Source organism: Sitodiplosis mosellana, unplaced genomic scaffold (genome assembly GCF_009176505.1).
Source record: "Sitodiplosis mosellana isolate CC-2019 unplaced genomic scaffold, AAFC_SMos_1.0 Smas_scaffold_16, whole genome shotgun sequence".
Classification (NCBI taxonomy): domain Eukaryota; kingdom Metazoa; phylum Arthropoda; class Insecta; order Diptera; family Cecidomyiidae; genus Sitodiplosis; species Sitodiplosis mosellana.
In genome coordinates, this window is record NW_022595258.1 from 300,990 (window position 1) to 325,778 (window position 24,789).

A 24,789-nucleotide genomic window follows, 5' to 3' on the forward strand; every position below is an offset into this window, starting at 1 on the left:
AATAGTACTGAAAAGCCTCTCAATGGCTAATGATTCATTGGAGTCTCGATGGCTCATGATTCATTGGAGAAACATGTAAGTGTGCTTCTGTACTCAATTTAATTAGCAGTCAATCGATTGGATTTTTTTACCAATTGTTTGGTGTCTTTCGTGAGCTGTCACCAAGGGATTAAGGTACTGATTGGTATTGAATCATTTGATTAAGCGATAAAATTATTGTATACGTCAATTGGCATATGTCAAAAGTAACAGCACCAGATTTCCTCACTTTTCAAATGAAGTTGCACAATGTCCAGCGAACACCGACGGCAGGTGAACTTATAGCAATGATTATTGCTACGTAGTAATCGTCCATAATTCCATTGCTCAACCAAAAATTCGTTTTTTGTCTTCAAATGTGTTCAAGTGAACCAAAGAGAAAGAAGGGGTGAGGTGGAAAATACCGATTTGGTTAAATAAATAGCTCAATAAAAAAAATCTTGAACAAAAATAAGGTGCAAGGTTTCAGCAATGCAAATAGTGACCACATGAGCCCTGTATAGTTCAAAGATCGTCATTTTTGCGTGCATAAATGGAATTGTGCCAGAATCTTTGGTTAAATCCCATATCGTCAAATGATTGTATCAAATGCCGACGTTCTAAAAATCCAGAGAGCCAAAGAAATAAAAAGAAAATTCTTCAGAATTATCCGAGGAGAAGATAATCTGTATCATCCAATTCAAAAAAAATTTGGAGTAAAAACATGTTCCAAAGTTCATATGAACAGAATAACTTGAATTTAGAAAATATGTGACCAAAAAGTGCGTCCTGTGACAGATGCATAGCAACAAGTGACATTTGTTGGCGCCGATGTTCGGGCGCGAACTTGGTACAGTCAAACTTCGTTTTAGTCGTGTATAGTGAAGAGTCACACCACACCATTCAAACATGTGCAACTGTGTTGGAATATTGCGACGCGCTGTGATGTCACACTCATTCGGCTTCGGTGTGTTTGTGTTGCTGTTGATCTGTGTGTTACGCGCTATATCGATAGTCAAAGCAGAGCTTCTTATGCGATCGGACGTATTTATGTGCAAAGCGTAGGAAAAAAAAACCATACGCATAAATAGCGTGATCTATATTTGGAAGAAAAAGAAATTATCGAGAAAAATTAAATTCATTTTGCTGAAAATTGCTATTATTCAAAGGTAATTGTTTAGTTTTATTAGATTTTTAAGTGATTGAACGACGATATTCGCTGTATGAAATATATGCGTCTATTGCGCATTGAAATTGCACCATCACCGCATTACTTTCACATTTTAATTGGGTGGTTTTTTTTGTCTCATTCTATCGCAGCAAAACCCGTGCAAAGCAGAGACAGGCATAATCATGCAGCCATTTGGTGGTTCAGGTCGGCACCGAAAACAGGTACTTTTCATTCCATTCTGAATTTTTTTTTTCATCACAATTCATTTCGCGGAAGAAAAAAGTCGAAGAAATTCAATCCACACATTCAAAATGGCGAGGATGAATTTCAGTGTGCTGAAAAGTCAACACAGCAATAATTGTTTTTGCACATATTTTTTTTTCATCATTTGTACTAGAAATCGAAATGCTCAATTTTCTTCGTGAGTTTTTACAATTATTGGAGTTGATTCAAGAGTTGACGATTCTACACTCTGACCCATAGACTGTGTGATTTGCTGTCGTTTCGGAATAATTTGGTGCCAGAAATAATTGAGTAGGGAAAAATGTAACATTATCATTGAAGAGATAGAGTCGACCACACAGTCGTTCGACACGCAAAAAAATGTGCGTCGTTGAGATGAGAATGTTTATAATATCGAGATTGTTTGCATAGTCAGCAGAAATTTCGAACGGAACATTCGTGTCACACATACACACACGCACACGCACACACACACACACACACACACACACTTTGCATTGCTTTATACTGGCGACACACGAAAGATGTGACTCAACGTGTGAACAGCGACTCAAAATTAGTGCGTGAAACCATTTTGGTTCTGGCCACCAAAGCCAAGGTACCGTTTTTTGAAAAGAGATAAAACTTGAGCATCAGAATCGGTTTCGTTGTTAAAGGCAATGTTACGAGGTTTATAGAACGATACTTTTGTTCAGAAGGTTTAGACAAAAGGTTAGGCTAAGGCAATTTCTTTTAAAGAGAATATTTTCCATAGATATTTGAGCATTTTTATTCGATTCACTTCGTTCAATCTTTCGATCTCACTAATATCAATTCATCGCTTTCAACTTCAATTCATTCACTGGTTAAATTTTCCGTAGACATGATGGCCAAGAATCAAGAATTTCCTTCAAAATAAAAAAGAATTTGATATTCTGACATTTGGAACAAGTTTATTCGTTGCTTTTTGACTGGCCTCACCAAACAGAGTTTATTTCTTTCGCAGCCCGAAGCGGACAATTACTGTTGGACATGCCATCGCGATGACACAGAGCAATTCTGCACCACGTGTGTGCGATCGTTTCACGAGTCATCATCGTGTTCACGTGCCAAAGGTTTATCCCAGGAGGAGCTCATGACGTGGCGTTGTCACGAGTGTTTGGACATCGAAAAAGGAGCCGAACAAAATAAGACCGAGTAAGATATTTACTTCATTTTCAAAGAATGATGCATAAAGTTTTTTATACTTCTTTTCAACGATATATTGGTTCTCTTGTCGAATAAAAACCTCACATTAACCTCCTGAAAAAATACTAAAAAAAAGGTCCAATTTGATTGATGAAACTGACATTTTCTCACTGATTTACAGGAATATCACTGCGGCCCAGTTAAAAAAGGTGTTGAATTACATCTTTCAAAAGCTAATCACAGATGATCGAACTGTAAGTGACATTTTCACCTAAATTTTCTAGTCGATAAAATTCGTTCAAAAAAAAAATGCGAAACTTGAACCAACACACTTACATTGATTACATTTTGATTTTAGTTCGCCAAACCATTTATGAGCATCGAATATCCCAGAGGAACGGTTGTGAATACAATGGATTTGAACACGATGGAAAGAAAGATTGAAATTGGTGCGTACAGTTGTTGTGAGGATTTTTGGTCAGACATCAAATGGATCGTGCATAACACAAAGATTCATAGCACAGGTGAGTTACATGAACACAGCATTTGGACAAATGAACACTTTATTGTTATGAAAATGTCATTGGAATGGAGATTTTTATGAGCATCGAATGACGCTAACTTAGCCAGAATATGCTTTCAAAGCGCAGGTTTTTCATGCAATGCACTCAAGTACGAAAATGTTAGGTTATGTTCAACACATTGGGTTGACATTCATTCCGTACATTTTCATATCTTCACTGAGTGGAACACCCAATTTAGTTCACAAATGCTTAGAAATTGTTGCAAAAAACTGAAAAATTTTGAAATAACCGCAAACCATTCGCATTTTCAGCTGACTACGAAACAATCCGAGCGGCAAGGTTGTTATTCAATACCGCCAAAGAGGAAACGTACAGCATTCGAATGTGCCATGAGTGTTACCTCAACGATAATGACTTTACGGCTCCATGTTCCATACCGCATCTTTTGGTTTGGGCAAAACAAAGGACATACCCACATTGGCCCGCAAAGCTGATTCGATACAATAGTATGGAGCACACAGTTGATGTGTTGTATTTCTGTGAAAATCATCTTCGAGCCATTCTACCGGCCAAAGATTGTCTACTGTACTCGCAACAGTGTCCTAGCCTCGCCGTTGGCAATCACAAAAATGCGTTTAATAACGCACTAAAGGTGAGAATTCTTGAGTTTACTGGTTGAAATGATGATTGGCTCCTAATTATTATCTCTTCTTGTTTGTTTAATTGACTTTTTTAATCGTTTTTTTTAAAATCGATTGTCTTGAAACTAACACGTTTTGCACCCTGTTTATAAATCTGCAGGAAGCTGAACAGTATATCAACAACATAACGAAGAAATACGGCTCATTTTACTACGCTGACCCGATAACCGTTTTGCATTGCAATCAATTGGAGCGCCATCTCTATGACACAATTCCGAATGCTTGGAAAGAGCTAGGCCGTTCAGTTGTTCCACCTTCAATTGTAAAGCCTGTGCCGGCATCGGCTACAAGTGCTCGTCGAATGTCAATGCCAGTGCATCGGAATAAACGCTCTTTTGCGCCTCCGCCTTTTGTACCAGGACGCATCATGACTCGGCGAATGTCATCAATTTTGAATGAATCATTCGTGGCGGAGGAGGAAAAGACCGAAAAACCGAAGAAAGCTACGGTATATCGTCGACAGTCGGTACAAGTGGATCGTCTACCATCTCAAGCGATCAATTCAACGGCACGAGTTTCAAAGGCAAAAGGTAAGGCAGTTTTTAGATCATGGCAGTGTTACGATGATGTACAAGCTTTGGAACAAAGAATCGAATTTCGAACCTTTTACTATGAAATGTTTAAGGTCTCAATAAAAAAAAATCCATTTTTCTATTTTCATTCGTGTCTTATCCGACAGTTCCGACTGAAGCCATTCAATCTGCTGCTAAGAAGCGACGAATGAGTTTGAGTTTGAACTTGGAAGGGCCATCAGCAAAAAGTGCCAGAATGGCCAGTGATGCGAATCGAAAGAAAGCAACTTCGGGACCATTCAATTCAATGACATTGCAACCCGATTCAAAGTCGGCTCAAAATCCATCCAGTTACTCGGTGTTCAAAGTACCAACAGTGCCGAAAATGCGAAAATCAGCAGCATCGACCAAACAGCCAAGCCAAGACAATTCGACCAACAATGATTTGATCGCTGCTATTGATCGTGACTTGACCAAGACGTTATCACAAAGTGCTCGCTCAGCAAAAGAACAGAACGGTTTTGATCAAAAGACCATGAAAGTTTCACCGCCAAAGCCAAATCCGAAAAAGAATCAAGCTTTTAATCGAAATGTAGGATGTTCTGTGGGTATGGTTGCCCTCTGCAAGGCAGCGGTCGAGAAAGATACGGAGAAAATGGTTGAAAGTGTTCGCTTATCACTGTCCGATACGCTATTCAATTGTCTCAACACAACCAAATCGCAGAATGACCAATCGTTGCCAGAACAACTTGAAAAACAGCGAAGCAACTACGATCAAATGATTACCGGTTTGCGTCATCAGAATCGGGATTTGGAGGCAAGCATCAAGAGTTACACGGAAAATCATTCGAAGAAAAATCAAACTCGCAAGAATGCGAACGATGTAAATGACCTCAAAGTGAAGTTTGATGCTACGGCCGCTGATTTGGCGAAGACACAGGCAAAACTGGCCGATGTCAACGATCAAATGGGTTCATTGATGAAGAAAAATATGTTTTTGAACGCAACCATTAACAAACTTCAAACGACAAACTTTGATCAAGCCAACAGTTTGAATAGTGAGCGTGCGAAAAATGCGCATTTGGTCAATGTGAACAAGAATTTGATGGACGGAAACGCGAAACTGAATTTAACGTTGGACAATTTGTCAGCAGAGAACAAGCGGCTAATTTGCCAAATGAAAGAGCAACAGGCCAAGAACGAATCGATGAAGAATCAAGCGTACGAACACTACGCAAGAATGATCACCGACATCAAGAAGAAACAATGGTGCGCTACGTGCGGAATGCCAGGCGGACAATACTTTTGCAGTGCACAATGCGATGAATATGCCCGGTAAGTGAGAGAAGGTGGAATTTTCGGTTTTTCATGAGTAAATACTAAACATTTTGGTTCATTTTTTCATCGATTTCAGGAGTCCATACTATCATTAGATCGAGCGAAACTAGAGTTTTTCTCCAATCTCCACCAGCCCACCTTGACACTTGACGTTCTTCAATTTCGAAGCAGCTGAATTACTACGTTGATTGGAATTTAGCGAAATAAATTGAAAGCTATATGTTTACGAACTTTTTACAATTTGAATCATTTTTTATGACGATAGAAACAGAAATTTCCAGTTATTAGTGTTAGTTCTATGTGATTTGCCATTTAAAATGAATATTTATGAATTTGATACTAAAAGCAGCCGGTTTGATACACTACGTGAGTAGTAGAGTATTGTAAATGAATAAGTCGACTTAGAATTTGAAGTTTCTCAATTTTACCTTGAAGAATTCGATATCGTAAATAATTGTTTGTACAACACACAAATGGTGTTCAATGAATGCCATTCATTTAAGGATCATTGCTAGAGCAAACGAATCCCCTTGTACTTAGAGTGCAGAATTGAATAACGTGACGATAACATCAATTGTTCTTTATAAATTGGTGTAGGAAATCAAAATCTTAATATGATGTTGTAAAACCGAAATCAAATCTACCACTTTTCAAATTGGACAATTGAAAGAAAAACTCTTTTCTATTGCACAATCGGAAGAAAAATGGACATAACTTAGACGAATCGATTCGGCTTCAACTAATTTTTGATAATATTGTAAGAAAATATGTGATTCGATTTGGTTTGAAACTGATGTAAATCGGAATTGTTCAGTTGAATAAAAATGTGAAATTCTATACAGAACAAATTAAGAACCAAGATACAGATAGATAAGACTAGAAAACATGACAATTTACCAATGGAAAAATGAACATTAGGCTTTAGTATTAATTCGCAATTTTTTCTACTTTCTTAATTGCATTCATTTGTTGAACGATTTGAATATCTCCTAATGAACCAGTGCTTTGATTAAATCTAAATGAATAGAACAATAAAACTGATCGTTTTTTATTCTCGAAATGTACATATATATATATAAGGTCGGCCTTTTTAAAAGCTAAAATTGAAGCTTGCAACAAATGGACGTAAAATTGGTTATGGTGCAAAATATAATGGAAATGGTAGGTACGCTTTAAAAACAACCGATTTTACTGAGAAATTGAAAATATTTCCAATTTTTGATCAATTCTCGAAAACTTACTTCGAATCCCATTCAATTTCTCTTTCATCTTTGACAACAAAAAAGATGGTGAATGAATGAAATTCAAATTCATGTTTAAACTTTGAATTGAGATGTGGACACTTTGACGCATGACAAAAACAAAACCATTAAGTAATTTTGTAATTCTATGAGTTGATTTAAATTCGAAACGATTGTGAATTAAATGCGTATGTAGTAAAAGGTTTTGCTCTTCTTGCGTTCAATAGATCCCGTGCACTTTTTTAGTTCGACATTCATTACAAAAAAAGACGAAAACGTGTGATTCACTTCCATTTATTAAATATAAATTCAAACAAAAAATAACAAAAATAACACATGCATGTATTTGCAACCATTCTCCAAAAAACACATTCTTAAAATTGTTCTATTCTATGATCGGAAATAGAGAAAAAAGTTCTTGCTGTGAAAAATGCTGGATTACCGTACCCTTCGGTAACATTCATATCCATTCGAAAGCGTCCGGATGGTAGAAGGCTTTCAATCATCAGAATCTTCCTTAGCGAAATATTATCTGCCTTCACATGAATAGTACCTGAGTATGGACAAGAATGGTTAAAATCGGAATCTTTCAGTATAACAGAGGCTGTCCAATCGAGAAAATAAGATTTGGCAGTTTTATTTAGCCATCCACACACATTTTCCCAAAGATCAATTGGGAACTTTTGGTATTGATTATATTTATAGAAAAACACTCCATGGATCCATACATCTTTGACTGGTTTCCTCAAAGTTATGTTTACATAAACTTTCGCATAATTCCGGCTGATTCGTTTCATATCACATTTTGAAAAAGCCAAATTTTCGTCTGAGAAACAATCGAATCGTTCGAATATCACCGTGTTTTTTTAAATGGGTGAAAATTACTTGTTTTCAATAAAAATCTGATTCTTTAGCTAAAATTCTTTTTGCAGTCGATGATTTCATTTTCTTACCGCAGCATTTGTGTCAAAATCGAAAATACACAAAATGAATGAAATGAAGAGAAAAATCGTGGTTCGCGATACAATATCCATTGTGCAATACTACAGAACAAACAAAAATACAAACTTCGAAAATCGGATTCAAATTCACATTTCCTACTCTGGTAAGTGATTATCAAATAACAAATTAGAAATAGATTTAGAATAATTATTGGTAGTCGTACAAAAATAATATGTAATGAGTATTTCACTGCGTTGATTTATATTCATTAAATAATAACTTACGCATTATTTTCTACAGAGATTGGTTTGAGAATATAAATATATATATATAGACATTCTAGGCAAGCATAAATAGTCAACATGTGGTGCACATAAAGAAAGACGAGCGCGTCTACCAATGTACATGTAGTACACGGCTGGTATGAAAGAATAAACTAACACATATTTGGAGTAGCCGTTGCCTATGCCGTCTTTCGTATTTCTGAACATATTTCGTCAAAATGGCGGTAATTAAATACAGTTCTTTAAATTGATCGTGCTCATGTGATGCACTTAAAATGTATAATATTCGGGTTTTACTGCATTTATGCGCCCGGTAAATGGATTAAGAAGCACATATATCATTTGCTGACTCAGGAGCTTGAAGCATTGAATGTGTTGAAATAATTCAGCTCAACTCAGGTGTGCTTAGCAGCAAAAATACTATCCCTGTTGATGAACCAGTTATCAAATTGAAAAAAAAAAACAACAGCAATCAGTAAACAAGTCACTTACGCCATTAGCGTCACTTTTATAATCATAATTTCGCAATTTTAATGTCATTAGTTGGAACCTCAATTTTGTATGTGGGTTCAAAAGTTCCCGTTGTTAGAAGAACTTCAAAAGGCTGAAAATGCGTAAAATATTGCATTATACATAAACTGGTCATTGTAAACATTTTTTTATCGTTCAAAATCATCCTTTTTCCATACTTCAAATAGAATAGCATCGATAAAATTCGAGCGTTCATTTTCAATCGACTTTTTATGCCTTATCAAATACGTAAATCACCATCTTATGCGCCTGAATAATGGTTTTTCATGTAAAAAATGAGTGTAGATTTGTTGGAACTTTAATTTCAAACTGAAAACAGACATTATTTGCTTGCTGCAACTTTCAAAATAATTGAATTGAAAGCTTTGACGCATGACAAAAAAAAAACAAAACCATTTGAGGCATTTGTAATTTTATGACATCATTTCGACATTACAAAATATGTCATGAAAACCTCATTCGATGATTTCAATTCGAGATGTTTGCCAAGAAAAGTTGCAGCAAGCAAATAATGACTCTTTTCATTCTAGTAGCGAAAGAAAATTCGGCAAATAGTTTGATTAAAATCCGTCTTGTTTTTGATTGAACACCCAGCCTTGACTTTGGAAAATTGTCGAATTGTTTTCATTAAGTTCAAATATTTTGACTCAACAATTTTTGAGCTTCATTTTGTTTGCTCTTCTTGAGTTCGACAGATCCCATGGAGTTTTTTTTTAGTTTGACAATAATTCGAAAATAAAAAGCCGATAACGTGTGATTCACTTCTATTTATATTTTGAATTTGATATGTTTATTCCATAGATATGGTGCCGCAATACATTTTAAATGTAAGACTCCTGCAACATTGTAATCAATGCCATCTCTAAACAAACTCATTGAATCATTGAATATTTCGTGCAACTTGTATCAATCGTGTGTGGCTTTACTAGAATATATTCAACTTTACGGCAAGACTAACAGCTTCTCTGTGAAGTATAACTGTACACTAGGCACACTGATATTTTGCATAGGTTATTTGATGCATTTGTCAAAATATTGTGATTTTCATAATTCCGGTCTATGATGTGTATACAGAAAAGCTGTAAGTGTCACCGTTAAGTTGATTACAATCTAGTCAAGCTCGAAATATTCAATGAATCAAAGTGTTGGTTTAGAGATGTCATTGGCTGTCTTCATGTTGTTCTGGCAATATCGTTATGGTTTATTCAAACAAATTCTGAAGCAAAAAAATAACAAAAATAAGACATGCGTGTATTTGCAACCATTCTCCGAAAAACACATTCTTAAACTTGTTCTAGAAATAGAGAAAAATGTTCTTGATGTAAAGAACGCAGCGGTGCCGTATCCTTCAGTAAGATTGATATATATCCATTCGAAAGCGTCCGGATGGTAGAAGACTTTCAAACGTCATAAACTTCTCTATCGAAACATTATCCGCCCTCACATGAATAGTATCATGGAGTATAGACACTCTCACAAATCGAAGTAGGCAAACCGTCAGAAGTAGTACGGCAAAATAACAAATTTCCGAAGTAATTTTTTCATTGGAGGTAAAATGTTGAATTCAAACAACATTCATCTCGAATCATCTTTGCAACACGAAAAAAGGCTAATTGAATTTGTTGTTTAGCCTTCTTCGGCTATTATACGATACAATTTGCAACGATTTCTGATTTTGTGTTCATTTTTTGACAATCGGTTGTCATCACACTGAATGTTTCATGCACAATCGTGTTTCCGCACACCATCGTGATCACACACAATGAACGCAAACAAACAAAGTGTGTACAATGAATTGCCACATTCAAAGGGTACAACAGCGCCAGTTGAAATAAATCACAAACAGCTAAATTGGTAGCGAATGCGCTTGGCAAATGAGTGGGCAACGGTTCGAATTTCATGATAGACATTTTTTTCTTATTCTTAATGTGTTCATTCTTTTTCGATGGCAAGTATTAATCTGGTTTCTTTGTTAATAGCAAAAATGAAGGGGCATCATCGTAATTATTGCATACATAATAATTGATAATGATGAATGATAACCAAGCTCGAATTGGATTATCAAGCTCAAATTGATCCAGAATAATTGATTTACCCAAAATGAAAAAAACCAGGTAGTTTTATTATAATATTCATTCTCATAAGAAGCACGTTAAGACATTATTTTGAATTTAGATGCGGGAATACCTTTTGTTTCTATGGAAAAACTTCTGCAAAGTGCATGTATTAAAATTGTTCAACACGAGTATCTGAAATGCCGAAGTAGAATCTAGTCATAATCAATGCTTGATCTTTGTATCCTCTAGTGAGATTAAGGTCAACTCGATATCGACCCGATGGCATCAATTGATCCAATACGATGAGACGATTTAAGGGCATTCGTTTTACATCAATCCAAGCGGTACCAGAATACGGGCATGGATGGTTCATATTTGAATAGTTTCGTACATTTTCAGCGGTCCATTTGAGAAAATAAGTAGGCTTTTCGCCTCGTACCCATGCACAATAATCTTTTCCAACAAAATAGAAATTTTGAAAATTTTCTATCAATTTATATTTGGAAATTGTTGTTTCATACCTTCCCACAAATCAATCGGAAACTTCTGATACGAAATGTACTTGTAGTAAAAGATCCCATGGATCCAAATGGTATTCATTGGTTCAGTGAAATTGAATCGAATGTATATTTTCATATCTTGTTGACTAATTCGGCGCACATCACACTCCATTGTTATGATTCGATTTAACGGGTGCGAAATACACTCAAATCGCTCGAATAAAATTTGATTTTTCTGCAGATGAAATTAAATTGAAATGGAAAACAGAAAAAGAATCGTGAAGAATGAACTAATTCTAGGTGATTGTTTGACTTTTTGAAAAAATTATTTGGCATTATAAATATTTCTGTTACCAGATTTAGCGAAATGGTATAATGGAACGCATTCGTCAAAATGACAGTTACCAAACATAGTACTTTGACAATGGACATCTTTGAGTCAATTTTGTATCAGTTGAACTCTAAGCCTGATGATCTACAATTTATTGAGAACCTAAAATGTTGAAGAAATGTTAAAAAATGAAAAGTTTCACCCAATTCAATGACGCAAAAAAGTAGAGTACGTGAAAACTTCAACTCCAAACAACGTTAATCCACAAATTCCTAGGAAAGTGTGACATTCTAGAGCATTTGATACCCATTTAAATATGTATTTAGAATTTATTTTCAAACCTACGTCGATAAATCTCATTTCAGAAGTTATATATTTTGATCGTTTCATTTACATTAAACATGGTTTAATTGTAGCTTTACAATTATCTAGATAATGGAGTACTTATATAGATGATGGGATTTTCAGAGAGGTGTAAATGATCTTCACTAGTAATTACTACATACTTTGATCAATCGAATCCAAATAACAGGACAGGAAATGGCTTGAATCATTAGCGTCGTTTTTATTCAAGCACTATATCATCAACAACATATTGTAATTATAATTGAACAAATAACTGAATTTTATTGCCACCATTTGGAAATTGGAATGTTTGTTTTGAGTGGCTATTTAAAATATCGCACGAAATTAATGGGTAATTTACAATATTGTAAACCATCCAAATTGTAACATACACACTCAATATTATAGCGACATCTATTATTAAAATAGCTTGTAGTAAACGCATTCATAGCATTTCACTGTAGTTGCGATGTTACCAATTAAATTCCCCTGTGGTATGTAGTTAACAAGTGTCAAACATGAATGTGTCAGTACTACAAGGGAACTTAATAGGAAACATCGCAACTACAGGGAAATGCTATAAATGCATTTACTACAAGCTATTTTAATAATAGATGTCGCTATAATATTGAGTGTGTAGTCTCAAAATAAACCATGTTTCTAAAAAAAAAAACAAATGAGTCATACATTCACATGGGAAGTTTTTTTCGTGTTCTTCTCAAATACTATGATATAAAAAACAACAGTTACCCTTCAAAATTTTGCAGAAAATTTGTCTATTTGTTCAATTGTTACAATTTAGACCATGTTACAATTTGGATGGTTTACGATGAACTTGAAAAAGGGCGAAATGTGCGTGAATTAACGCACTACAAACAAATTATTAATGGTGATTTTCGCAAACGAATATTTAAAATTATAATGAGATGTGATTACAACCTAAATGTTCAACAAACAACTCATTGGCTTTGAAAAAAAAAAAATTGGAGAGGTTTCATTCGAGCCAAAAATGACTTCTTTTTGCAGTTGCAAAGTCATTTAAAATCGCTCAACTCTATTATCCGAAATGGAAAAGTATAATTTTGCCATAAAGAAAACTTCTCCTTTATGATATCCTTCGGTAAGGTTTACGTCCACACGAAAGCGTCCGGCTGGAAGAATTGATTCGAATTCAAAAAAACGTGCAATTGGAAAATTATTTGCTTTCGCAATCATGGTGCCTGAGTATGGACACGAATGATTCATATTGGTATATTTCAACATATTTCGTGCCGTCCATTCTAATAGATAGGATTTGCTGGTGCCATTCAACCATCCGCACAGATTTTCCCATAAATCAATCGGAAACTTTTGATAGTGATATTGATTGTACTTGTACTTATAATAAAACACTCCGTGGATCCAAATATCTTTGACGGGCCGTGTCAATTTTATGACAACGTTGATATTCAAAGTAGTTCTACTATTTCGTTTGACGTCACACTTTGTATCAGCAAAAGATCCATTTTGATTCTGCAAACACTCACATTTCTCGAATAAAATCGTATTTTTCTGTGAAAAAAATTGTTATTTCAAAGAAAAAAGATAATATAAAATAAACGGTATACTGTAACAAATTGCAAAGAATTTCATTTACCAAAGCATTCAAAAAGAACAAATTTCCATCGAATGTGGTCAAAATTAATGTTAGAAGCAACATCGACCGAGTTAAGGTGCCCATCATCGTCTCTTCAATATACACCGTTTCAAATTGAGGCTCAGCTTTGGAAGAAGTCGTTTTTGGTTATGGAGTCTTTTGATTCGGAAAGCCCATTTTAATTCAGAGCATCCGTCAATTAAATTCATCATCATAATCATAAATCTAATGGTGCTGTGCAATCATCAAACATTCAAGCAAAAAAATCAAAAAGCCATCATTTCCATATCTTCAACAGAAATCGACTGTTTTTAGTCATTAATTGCTATTATTCTCTATTAATTTATTTACAAAATCTAAATCAGAAAAATTCCAGTTAAATTTTGGAAATTATATGCCAATTTGGCTATTTGTTTCTATTGTTTTTTATTTGTTTATTATTTGAATTGCCCTTTGATTGTCTCAAAGAACCATCGGGAACCATGGATAAAACTGGCACTCCGTTTCAAATTCTAATAAAGTTTCAAACATTGTGTCGTATAATTTCGGCAGTATTCCATGGTCAAGCGTTTAACATCACTTGACAGCTGGCTAATTTGTATTGGCTTACGCTAGCTTAAGCAAAAGTGGACAATTGTAGAGCCTATTTTACAACACTGATGCAAAGCGCGATAGTCGAAGTTAGCCAAGACCAAAAGAAGCTGGAAGTGAATCTTGTGGAATAGATGGATTCGACCTGGTAAAGTCCTCCAGTACTCATTTCCTACGGAAATGCTAAATCGCATTATGTTTGCCAAGTTTCGCTCGGCACAGCCTCAAATTTGACATGGCAAATCACAAAGAAAACATGAACTTTGTACTATGGATGCATTAAAATAACGCAACGCATTCGATTCACCTGTAAGAATATTCTGACAGGAAATGGCTTGAATCATTAGCGTCATCTTTATTCAAGCACTATATCATTACAATAACATTGTACAATTATGACCGCATTACTAAATTACTGGAAATTGGAATACTGGTTTTTAATGGATATTTAAAATATCGCACGAAATTAATGGGTCATTTACAATATGAACTTGAAAAAGGGAAATATGCGTGAATTAACGCATTACAAACCAATTATTATCTATAATGATTTTCTCAAATGAATATTTAAAATAACAATGAGATATAATTATAAGCGAAATTTTTCACAAACTCATTTAAGGAATTTTTTTTTGATGAGATTTTTTTTTGTTCCATCCCAGCCTTAAAACGACTTTGTTTTTACAGTTTTCGTCATTTAAACTCGTTCAATTCGATTATCCGAAATGGAAAAGTGAAATTTCAACATAAAGAAAACTTTTTTCTGATATCCTTCCGTAAGGTTTAGGTCCATACGAAAGCGTCCGGCTGGAAGAAATGATTCGAATTCCAAAAGACGTACAATTGGTAAACTTGTTGTATTCACAATAACAACACCTGAGAATGGACACGAATGATTCATATTAGAATATTTCAACACTTGTCGTGCCGTCCAATCCAATAAATAGGATTTGCTGGTGCCATTCAACCATCCGCACAGATTTTCCCATAAATCAATCGGAAACTTTTGATAGTAATTGTATTTATAATAAAACACTCCGTGGATCCAAACATCTTTGACGGGCTGTGTCAAGTTTATGACAACGTTGACATTCAAAGTAGTTCTACTATTTTGTTTGACATCACACTTTGTATCAGCAAGCGATCCATTTTGATTCTGCAAACACTGTATCCTCTCGAATAAAATCGTATTTTTCTGTGAAAAAAATTGTTATTTCAATTTAAAAAATAATATAAACCAAACGTCTACTGCAACAAATTGCAAAAAATTTCATTTTACCAAAGCGTTCAAAAAGAACAAATTCCCATCAAATATGATGAAAATAATTGTTAGAATCAACATCGACCGAGTTAAGGTGCCCATCATCGTCTCTTCAATACACACCGTTTCAAATTGAGGCTCAGCTTTGAAAGTCGTCTTTGGTTATGGAGTATTTTTTGTTCAAAAATTCCATTTTGATTCAGAACATTCGTTAATTTAATTCATCGTCACAATCATAAATCTAATGGTGTTGTGCAATCATTAAACATTCAAACAAAAAACATCAAAAAGTCATCATTTTGATGTCAACAACTGTAATCGAGTGTTTTTATTTTTTAATTTAAAAAAAATGCAAATAGATTTTGGAAATTATCTACTAATTTGGTCATCTGTGGCCATGTTGTTCATTTCTATCGTTGATTTGTTTTGTTGTTTATTTCGATTTTTTACCATTTTTCAGCAAATATTTCTGGTGAGAATCAAGTGTCATCGGTTCAACTCTTGAGAGTTGTTTGAATTGCCCTTTGATCGTCTCAAAGAACCATGGATAGCACTGGCACTCTGCTTCGAACTCTAATAATGTTTCAAACAGTATGTCGTACAATTGCGGCAGTATTCCATGGTCAAGCGTTGGGAACAAATGATGCAAAGCGTGATCACCGAAATTGGCTAAGGCCAAAAAAGTGTTGCCACGCAGTTCTTGACGATCCATTATTGTATCGATGGAATAGAGACCCCAATCATATCCTTTGCTGCAAAGTATATTTTTTTTGTTTTAACATTTTATGAAATATATCGAAGAATTGAAAAGAGTCGAAATTCTTTAGCTACAAAGAGACCATAACCCTAGCCATTTTCGAAAGGAAATTGAACCATTCTTCGAAATTGAATTCTTTATTCAGCAGAGACGTGCTCAGCAGCAAAATAGCGCTCTCTGCTATTCAGTTACGTATCTTACACTTACCGCACAGCATCTCCATCATGAACCACTTCCGGGTGATGGTGTCCAGCATTCCATCCAATAATTCCAAAGATGAAACCGCCAGATAATGTAATGACTAGAAATAGTTTCATAGCGGACACAAATGAGTGGTCTCCTCCGAATAAGTACATAATGACTGGAACTATGAATGGGAGAAATTCGTCCAAGTGCATTTTGTAGCCACGAGTCGTAGAGTAATACAGTCTGAAATTGAGGTTTGTTAAACACTAAGTATGATACTTAATTTTTCAAAGAAACAGTTTCATAGCTTAAGCTCAAATTGAGCCAATATTCAAATTTCTGAAAACAAAGTAAAATAAAAGTGCGAAAGAAAATTACTTTTTGCCAAATTCAATCAAATAGAAGAGGCAATAAAATGGCGTAGAATAGATATAAGAAGCATAGCGTTGGAAAAGATTTTTTGCGGTCGGGCTTGGTACCCAATTCATAAACGGTTCATGTGTGCTCAGCTCAACGTCGAGTAATGAGTTTGGATACAAATGATGTGATAACGCATGACTGACACGCCAATCGCGATAGCTCATGAAAATCAGATTAAAATATTTCATTCGGTAATTATCGCGTTGATGTAGATAATTGTGGGCACAAACACCGGTCCATGTGAAGAATAAACTGCACAGAATCGCCATTGATATGCTTTGGAAGCGTTGAGCGAGAATAGCCGTTACAAGAGTCAGCGCAAATAAACCGTCAATGTAGAACTGGAAGTTCATCAAAAAAAAAAACGTTATGTTAATTAACTCAAACCCATTGTGTGTCAGAATATTATGAACGAATTTAAGGTATTTTTTCCAATTCTATTTTTTTCTTTTATTTGATGAACAATGAATAAATTGCTAAAGTTCTGATGAAAACAAATTGAAATCAAAATAATGAAAATGTCAAAACTAAAAAAAAAACGAATTGGAAATGCCAATTAACAACCTTTAAACAGTAATGTGAAATGATTGAAATGAAATTGATTGTACCGTACTATAGTTTCACACAACCTTCGAGTAAACTTTGGTGCGTTGCTTTATTTCCGGTAATTTAGCGGCAACTTTTCGTCGAATAGTCATGTAAAATCCATTTTCGTCAAAGGTCAACTTCACATTCCTCGGTCGAGTTGTTTCTTTCACTTGATATTTATTCAAAATTGGCTGCAATTTTTCCGTTTCTAAATGATGTGAGAGAAAAGCTTCGGTGATATCATGACCTTTAGTCATTTTCAGCCAATCTGGTCCGCCAGGGTGCTTATTTATGAAGTCACTCAAATCATAAAGCGTATTGTGAATGCGCCACAAGCCATCTTCGACATTATCGTCGTCACGCTTTGAATCTAACCATCTTCAAATTTAAATTGAGATTCAAATTCAAGTTTATTTCCAATCATTAACCTTTAGGACTGAACTAAAATGAATCTTCAATATCTTACACTTTTGTTTCTCGGCCTGATTTGGCGTAATATGTTGGTGGAACGTTTGTTATATGCGATGACCTTGCTTGCGCCACCATTTTCACTCTGATCTAATATGTTTCGTTTTATGTTGGCAAAATGTATAAAATGAACTATTTCGAGCCTTCACGAGAATAAAATAATAATTAAATGCTTTATAACTGACGATGCTTTTTCATTTCTTTCTTAAATTTCCAAAATTTACAATCTAGGATCAAAATGAAATAACCACTTTTTGTTTTTGACTCAGATGCTTCAAAATGCGATGCACATCGAATAACAGTTCTACTTCGACTGATTGTAAAATATCAGTGCTTTTATTTGATCGGCCCAACCAGTTCACAAGATTGCATTGAATCTCTTTCAACACATCAATCAAAGTTTGAGGTCGTCACCTTATCTTTTCGACATTTTCTAATCACATCATAACAAACTAAAAACAACGAAATAGAAAGTAAAGTTCATTTCATTCAGAATACACTTCATAGAAGATCATTTGGTTATTTCAATGTATTTTTCGTTATCAATGAAAAAAATGTATTAGAGCGAACACCTAAATGAGACACATGTCTTTTTTTATTTTGAATCATTCGTAGGAGCATTGAAGAGTATACGAGAGATTCTCACATATTTAAAAAAGAATTATCATTTTTCACGGGTGACTCGCTATTAAGTGCACTGTCATGTGCACAAAAACGTGTTCAAAATAGACTAAAATGAAGCAACGGACTTGTCGTCACACGCGTATATTTAGCATTTCTCTTGATTTAACGATTCGTTAGTTGGCGAAACATCGTCTATGCACAGACCACTCAATATATAACGTGAAATCCTAATATTTGGTAAGCTGAATGATCTATGGCCACTACGATAAAGTACGACGTTATATCTAACGTAAATTGCATACGCGCGGTGCCGCAAACGAAATCATACTTTGGCTTAACGAATATTAGGATTTCACGTTATATATCGAATGGACTGCATAGACGATGGTTCGTCAACTAAGGAATCGCTAAATGAAGCGAAATGCAAAAATCTACGCGTGTGACAACAAGTTCGCTGCTTCATTGAGCGTCCATTAGAAAGTGTCATTGAGTAACTGTTTTTAATGTTATTGTGCAATATCTATGACAAGGACAGAGAAAACTAGACATCATAATTTCAATATTTTTGCCCTAGATTTGCCTTTTTTACATCTTTTATAAGAAATCATAAAACATTCCTAATATGATACACAAGAAGAAAAACCATAATTGAGGCATTTAGAATAAAAGCTACCTTCGACGATTTCTTGACCTCTATATTTTTTTGATATTCTGTCTGAATCCACCCGATTAAAGTTTTCTGATGAAAAAAATTTACCACATTTAAAAACTACGTATATTATCATGTCACTAAAGCCCACATCGTACCATGAATATTCAGCTTAGGTACAAATCATATCATAACTCTGCTACGAATAAATTCAAATCATTCAACGCATTCCTGAAAATAATCCAACAAATTGAGAAAATGTTTGCGTTAAAAATTGAATTTCGTTGAATTGTTCCAACGAATGGCAAAACGAGAAAGTGGAATAAAATTATTTTCATGTGTTCTTTTGATAACTTTTTACACGCATGTCATGGGTCATGAATTTTTGAGAACAGTAACTGCTGAAAGACGGCTAGTGTGACTCCTGTTTATCCCCATGTAAAGCATACGGAATAATTTTACCATAAACCAAAGCCGTTTGCTATAAATTCGATAGTTGCCTATTTTAAGGCGTTGTGTATTTTATGGACTATACGAATTATCTGTTTACATATCTAATGTACTTGCATTCAACGTAGTTTTTTTTTTGATCTACTTGTGACATACAAACTTTTAACCATCTCAAATAAATGAATCTATTATTTATGAGTGATTCGATACCGTATTCGAAACATGGCATTCGACTTCTTTGAAAAACACTTTCGCCAGTACACTTTCTCGAACGATCGAAATTCTACCAAGAATATCGTTCGTTGGAAATTCTTCTTAAACACAAACTATATCATTTTACTTTTCCGCACGCCCTTAGGACGCCCATGAATGGTGCGTCAAAGAATTCTACTACGAATTAATCCAAAACATTCAGTGTATTCCTGGAAATGATCGAACAAATTCAGAAAATGTGGCATTAAATGTCGAATTCCATTGAATTATTCAATGTGATAAAGACAAATTTTCATGTGTTTCCATTTGATCATTTTTCGACACGTACGTTTCGATTGAAAAATAAACAATCGAAATATTTCACGTTTTATTGATTTTTTAACTTTAAATCGACGTTGATTAAGAAAAAGTCGAGAATAAGTGAGAAATCAAAACATTTAAACCGAAAACCGTTTTCAACTTACAAGGCTAGTCACATTAGAATAAAAATTCTGTTGTACATGAGCTCAGTCTCTATAAAAACTTTCAATCGACAAAACGTGAATTTCGAAAAATGAAGCCACTGCCAACAACACAGGAGGTACTGTCTTGGTTTTGTGTGGTATCCGTTGATGATTCATCGAGCAATCGCAAGAAATTGTTTCGCATTCTCTTCAGCCTTACCGTTTTCGTAGTAACAGCATGTCAAATAGCAGCAAGTGCAACCTTTGCCTACAAATACTTTTCGATTGATTTTGAAAAATGTTTGTACGCCGTGTCTCAAGTCATCGCATGGTCAGTGACAATGTACTTGGTGTTAATTGTGTTGCTCTCGCGACACAAAATTGCAGCACTGTTTGTGAGTTTGGAGAAAATTTATAGTGACAACGCAAGTAAATGTTGAATTGAATTCGTCAAAATCGATTGATTTAATTTTGATTAGAGAAAATCTTCATTTCACTCACTTTCATTAATACTTTCCCTTCTTCTGAATCGAATGTCTTAGAAGACGAATCGTTAGGTTTTTTTATGCGAGCAAACCACATCAGTGAATGGCTTTGGAAACTTTGCTTTAAATTTTCAGTTGGTGGAGTTTCATTTGCGAATAGTTTAGTTGTTTTAGGTTCAATTCTCTGGAGCTACTAACACTATAAGGTCGTCAATTTCGAATATTCATTCAGACCGTTGAAAATAACGTATGTGCTTTGTGCTATTTCTAAATAAAAATGTATTTTGTGTCATAACGAAATGATGTAGCACATATTTCATGTCAATAGATTGCCATGGAATCGGCACACAGCCTTTGGTTACTTTGCAGAGATCTGTTTTAGCAATGTTGCCTGCGAGCTAATCATATTCGTCAACAACACCGTAATGCTACTGTTTTTCTCAGTATGTTTGCATCACCAAGCATTTTTCCAGCGATTTCAGAATATGATTCGTAAATTAGATCAACCTAAAGTGGCGTTAAACCGTTCGAATCTTCATTATGAATCGCAATCAAAACGTGAAAATGACAAGCAAATTCTTTGTGAACTGATTCGCTTTCATATTTCGGTAAAAGAGTAAGTATTATTACAGTCAATTTATGTTCTTCGGAATAAATTTATGATACGGATAATTTTTTTTGGTCAAAATACCAAAATTTTCAGCATAATTATCACTTATGGAGCTGTAAATTGATGTTAAACTTTATTTCTCTTCTTATTGGTGTCATAAATATGAACAATTTCCAGTCATATCGAAATTTTGTAATTTATTTTTATACCAGGGATAAAAATCGGAGGAGTAACATGAAATAAATTGTTAATTTTTGCTCAAAACACAGTCAAACTTGAAGTTAAAGCCAATATTCTCTGGTTTTTCATCACAAATTTTAAGTGGGGACATGGTTTTGAATTAGCTGGAAATTTTGGTATTTTGATCAAAAAAATTTATCCCGAGGAACATAAATTGACTGTTAGAACACTATTGGACACTTAATTTTCTTAACTCTACAAAATTTTCTCTTCTGAAAAAAAAACACTTGAATCAATTTCAATCGTTGAATCTCAATTTATTTCCTTAATTTCAGTTGGTTTCGTGAGTCAACGTCTGTCTTCAGTGCTTTCGTTATGGTGATTCTATTTGGCGCTATGCTATCGATTGCTTGTGTTCTATTTCAAATAAATTTGGTAATCAACTTTTGCATCGTTTTATTAAATAATTCAGCTGTGGCGTTGAATTAACAATCACATGTATCTTTTGAAACGAAACCAGCTCGGATTTTAAAAAGATTCTCCAAATGAATATTTCAGGAACTCAAAGATCCCGGCATTGATGTCTATATAATTTCACTTGGAGTTGAGTTTAGCATTTTGAACATTTTCACCTATTGTTACTTTGGTAAAATGGCAACGGACAGTTACGTTCAAATGGCATACTCTTTATACGAATCGAACTGGTATGAACTGCCAATTGATTTGCAAATGTATTTTTTGCTTAGCATTGAAAATGCACAGCGTTCACTCAATTATCATGGGTTTGGAATGATTGTTTTGAAATTGGGCACTTTTACAAAAGTAAGCGCTTTGATTTGAGCACATTGTTTGATTTACAAAAAATTCAAATTATTTTTAATTTTCTATTCATAGCTAATGAAGGCCAGTTTCACCTATTACACGATGTTCAAGACCATCAACGTAAAATAATTAGAATTGAAAATGGCATCAACATTTGATCAAATCCCGGATTATTCACGCCTTATCAAAATGGGCCAAACGTCGAAATTTACCAGCCTCAAAGTCAAAAGAGGAACTTTCCACCATATGTGTATAGGATGGTCAGGTGGTTATGGTGGTTTCCAAATTGGATTGAAATCAACAGAGGTTGGTTGCAGATAAATTTATTTATATAAATTTCAAATATCAAATAAATTTATCCGATATTTTTCATGCGTTGTGTTGTTCTGACGCATTCGTAGTACATAAACGAAACATCGACTGTTGTATTGGCACGGCAGCCAGCTATTCATCGCAGGAATGAGATTTTTGTTTTGTTTATTTTTTGTTGTTTGTAAACAAATCTGCACGTCTTTTTGCATTGTCTCTACACACTTCTTATGGACTATATATACTATGTAGTGACACAGTGGCAGAATTGTTGACAAATAACGGTAAATGAACAAAACGAAAATCTCATTCCAGCAATAAATAGCTGGCAAATGCGTTAGAACAACACGACGCATGAAAAATATCGGATAAATTTATTTGATATTTGAAATTTATATAAATAAATTTATGTGCAACCAACCTCTGGAAATCAATCTCTGATTCAACTGAAAATTGGCGATATATCGACCATAACCAAACGTATATTCTGTAGTTGCTTACCATCCTATACACATATGGTGGAAAAATTTCTATTTTTGCTTCAAAACTATTGTAGAAAATTTTGAATACATGCAATGGAGATATAAATCTGCTATTGAAATACCTGAATAATTTTGAACCAATAAAATTAAAATTTTAATTGAAAACACCAATTTTAAAATCGTCCAACTGTTTAGAATTGAAATAGAAACCATGACATAAGTTCAATCCAACTTACTAAGTTTTTTTTTCTCCTCAAATTGCGGTCTTATGCACAACAACTATCATGACAACATACTTCAACTAATTCAAACCAAAATGTTAGGTTCAATTCACTTGATAAGAATCGCAAAGATGTTTTTTTCCACTGAAAATGCAATCTGTTTTCTTTTTTTCATCCAATTTCGTGGAAAATCTAATGGATCATAATTGATTACACCTGAGCTCATGTCAGTCGCTCAAAATATATGTTGGTGGGATTCTTTTTATCGGACAAATCTCCCAATACCAACTTGATTGAAACCTACAGATCCATTGTGTGCATGTGTCGTAAGCGGCGCTTGCAAAATGGATCACTTTTGCTTCGATTAGAAAGACAAACGGAGAACAAAGCAAAGGCAATCCGTTTCGATTTGGTGACAGAAACATTATGATGGAACAATGTGTAAGTTGCTACGATAAATATGCTGGCCAAATCGTCGAATCATACCTGAAAATCTCGTGTCCTGTTCTTATTCACTGGCTAGAGATGGCATCGATGTTTTTACACGAAAATTGGCCAAAAGATACAACTTTTTAGTATTGTTTTCTTTGTTCGATGGACCAAAACACTCTTTTCAACCGAAGAAAGAAACTCCGAAAAAAATGCGAAACAAAAAAAAACCACAAAAAACTCTGTAGATATGAAAAGAGAGAAAATCGGCCTTTCATCTTTTGGTCGTTATTAAAAATGATTTTTTTTCGAAAGAAGAACACGAGGAGAAGGATTATGCATTGACCAGATTTTACAGTCTTTAGATGAGAAAATACGCATCTCATTGAACATATGCCAATCGATTGCATCGCTTTTTATTTCCTGTGTTTCACTCGGTATTGGTTCAAATTGTCGACGCTTTGATTTTACAGCTCAAATGATGAAATTCATGTTTCAGTATTTCAAAGGGTGCATTCAGTTGAATTCCGTCCATAAATCGGTTTTGATTGAGAGATATCATTCGGGTCATTCGATTGACCGGTGTCATTTGATTTTGTCATTTTGCATTGAATTGTGGAAATTGCATTGGCTGAGTGAGTAGCCATTGTGACCGATGGTTGTGGTCATGTTTCGAACAATTTCGGATAACAATAACAAAAACATCATAATAATGCATCCTTTTTCGCAGTTTTGCGACAGATGCTGCCAAAGCAACCATTTGAACAACAGTAACATTACTATGCTTATCATAATCTATTCGGACCATGCATTCTGAGTAGAACGGGACGATAGAAACATTCACAGCGAAGATGTTGAAAGACAAATATACAACGAACACATATGCAAGTGTCAAATGAGAAGAACAAACGGAATTGTGAATTGGAAAAGAGAAAAGGATAACCTTTTTTCGCATTAATGATCAATAACAAAATTCACATTTTTTTCAAAATTTTGAACAAAAAAAAATTGACTGATATTTTTGACCAGACCATTGGATGAAATGTAAACAAAATGGAAA

The 24,789-nt window shown here is 34.4% G+C and overlaps 3 protein-coding genes across 5 annotated transcripts; 1 reads left to right on the forward strand and 2 right to left on the reverse strand.

The window, feature by feature from the left end:
* The first annotated feature begins 3 nt into the window (after positions 1-3).
* LOC129568115 (MYND-type zinc finger-containing chromatin reader ZMYND8-like) lies at positions 4-6,711 on the forward strand. 2 transcript variants are annotated; one of them, XM_055445680.1, is made up of 9 exons: positions 4-1,187; positions 1,339-1,410; positions 2,418-2,608; positions 2,781-2,853; positions 2,958-3,123; positions 3,435-3,775; positions 3,925-4,354; positions 4,504-5,671; positions 5,751-6,711. In XM_055445680.1, the coding sequence occupies exons 2-9, from the start codon at positions 1,372-1,374 to the stop codon at positions 5,767-5,769; spliced, it is 2,427 nt and encodes an 808-aa protein (XP_055301655.1). In that variant the 5' UTR covers positions 4-1,187; positions 1,339-1,371; the 3' UTR covers positions 5,770-6,711. The 2 variants fall into 2 exon arrangements, with proteins under 2 accessions (XP_055301655.1, XP_055301653.1); XM_055445678.1 differs by having other exon boundaries at positions 805-1,187; positions 2,400-2,608.
* Positions 6,712-10,898: 4,187 nt separating this feature from the next.
* LOC129568098 (uncharacterized) lies at positions 10,899-11,401 on the reverse strand. The gene is made up of 2 exons (XM_055445658.1): positions 11,251-11,401; positions 10,899-11,182 (listed from the first exon to the last, which is right to left on the reverse strand). The coding sequence occupies exons 1-2, from the start codon at positions 11,399-11,401 to the stop codon at positions 10,899-10,901; spliced, it is 435 nt and encodes a 144-aa protein (XP_055301633.1).
* Positions 11,402-14,400: 2,999 nt separating this feature from the next.
* Positions 14,401-18,141, reverse strand: LOC129568120 (cytochrome b5-related protein-like). 2 transcript variants are annotated; one of them, XR_008687907.1, is made up of 6 exons: positions 17,811-18,141; positions 17,386-17,722; positions 16,715-17,097; positions 16,358-16,579; positions 15,412-16,145; positions 14,401-15,327 (listed from the first exon to the last, which is right to left on the reverse strand). XR_008687907.1 is itself a non-coding variant. In XM_055445688.1 (5 exons), exons 1-5 carry the CDS (start codon positions 17,888-17,890, stop codon positions 15,827-15,829), a joined length of 1,341 nt encoding a protein of 446 aa, XP_055301663.1. In that variant the 5' UTR covers positions 17,891-18,129; the 3' UTR covers positions 14,401-15,826. The 2 variants fall into 2 exon arrangements, 1 of the variants encoding a protein (XP_055301663.1); XM_055445688.1 differs by having other exon boundaries at positions 14,401-16,145; positions 17,811-18,129.
* Between the last annotated feature and the right edge of the window lie 6,648 nt (positions 18,142-24,789).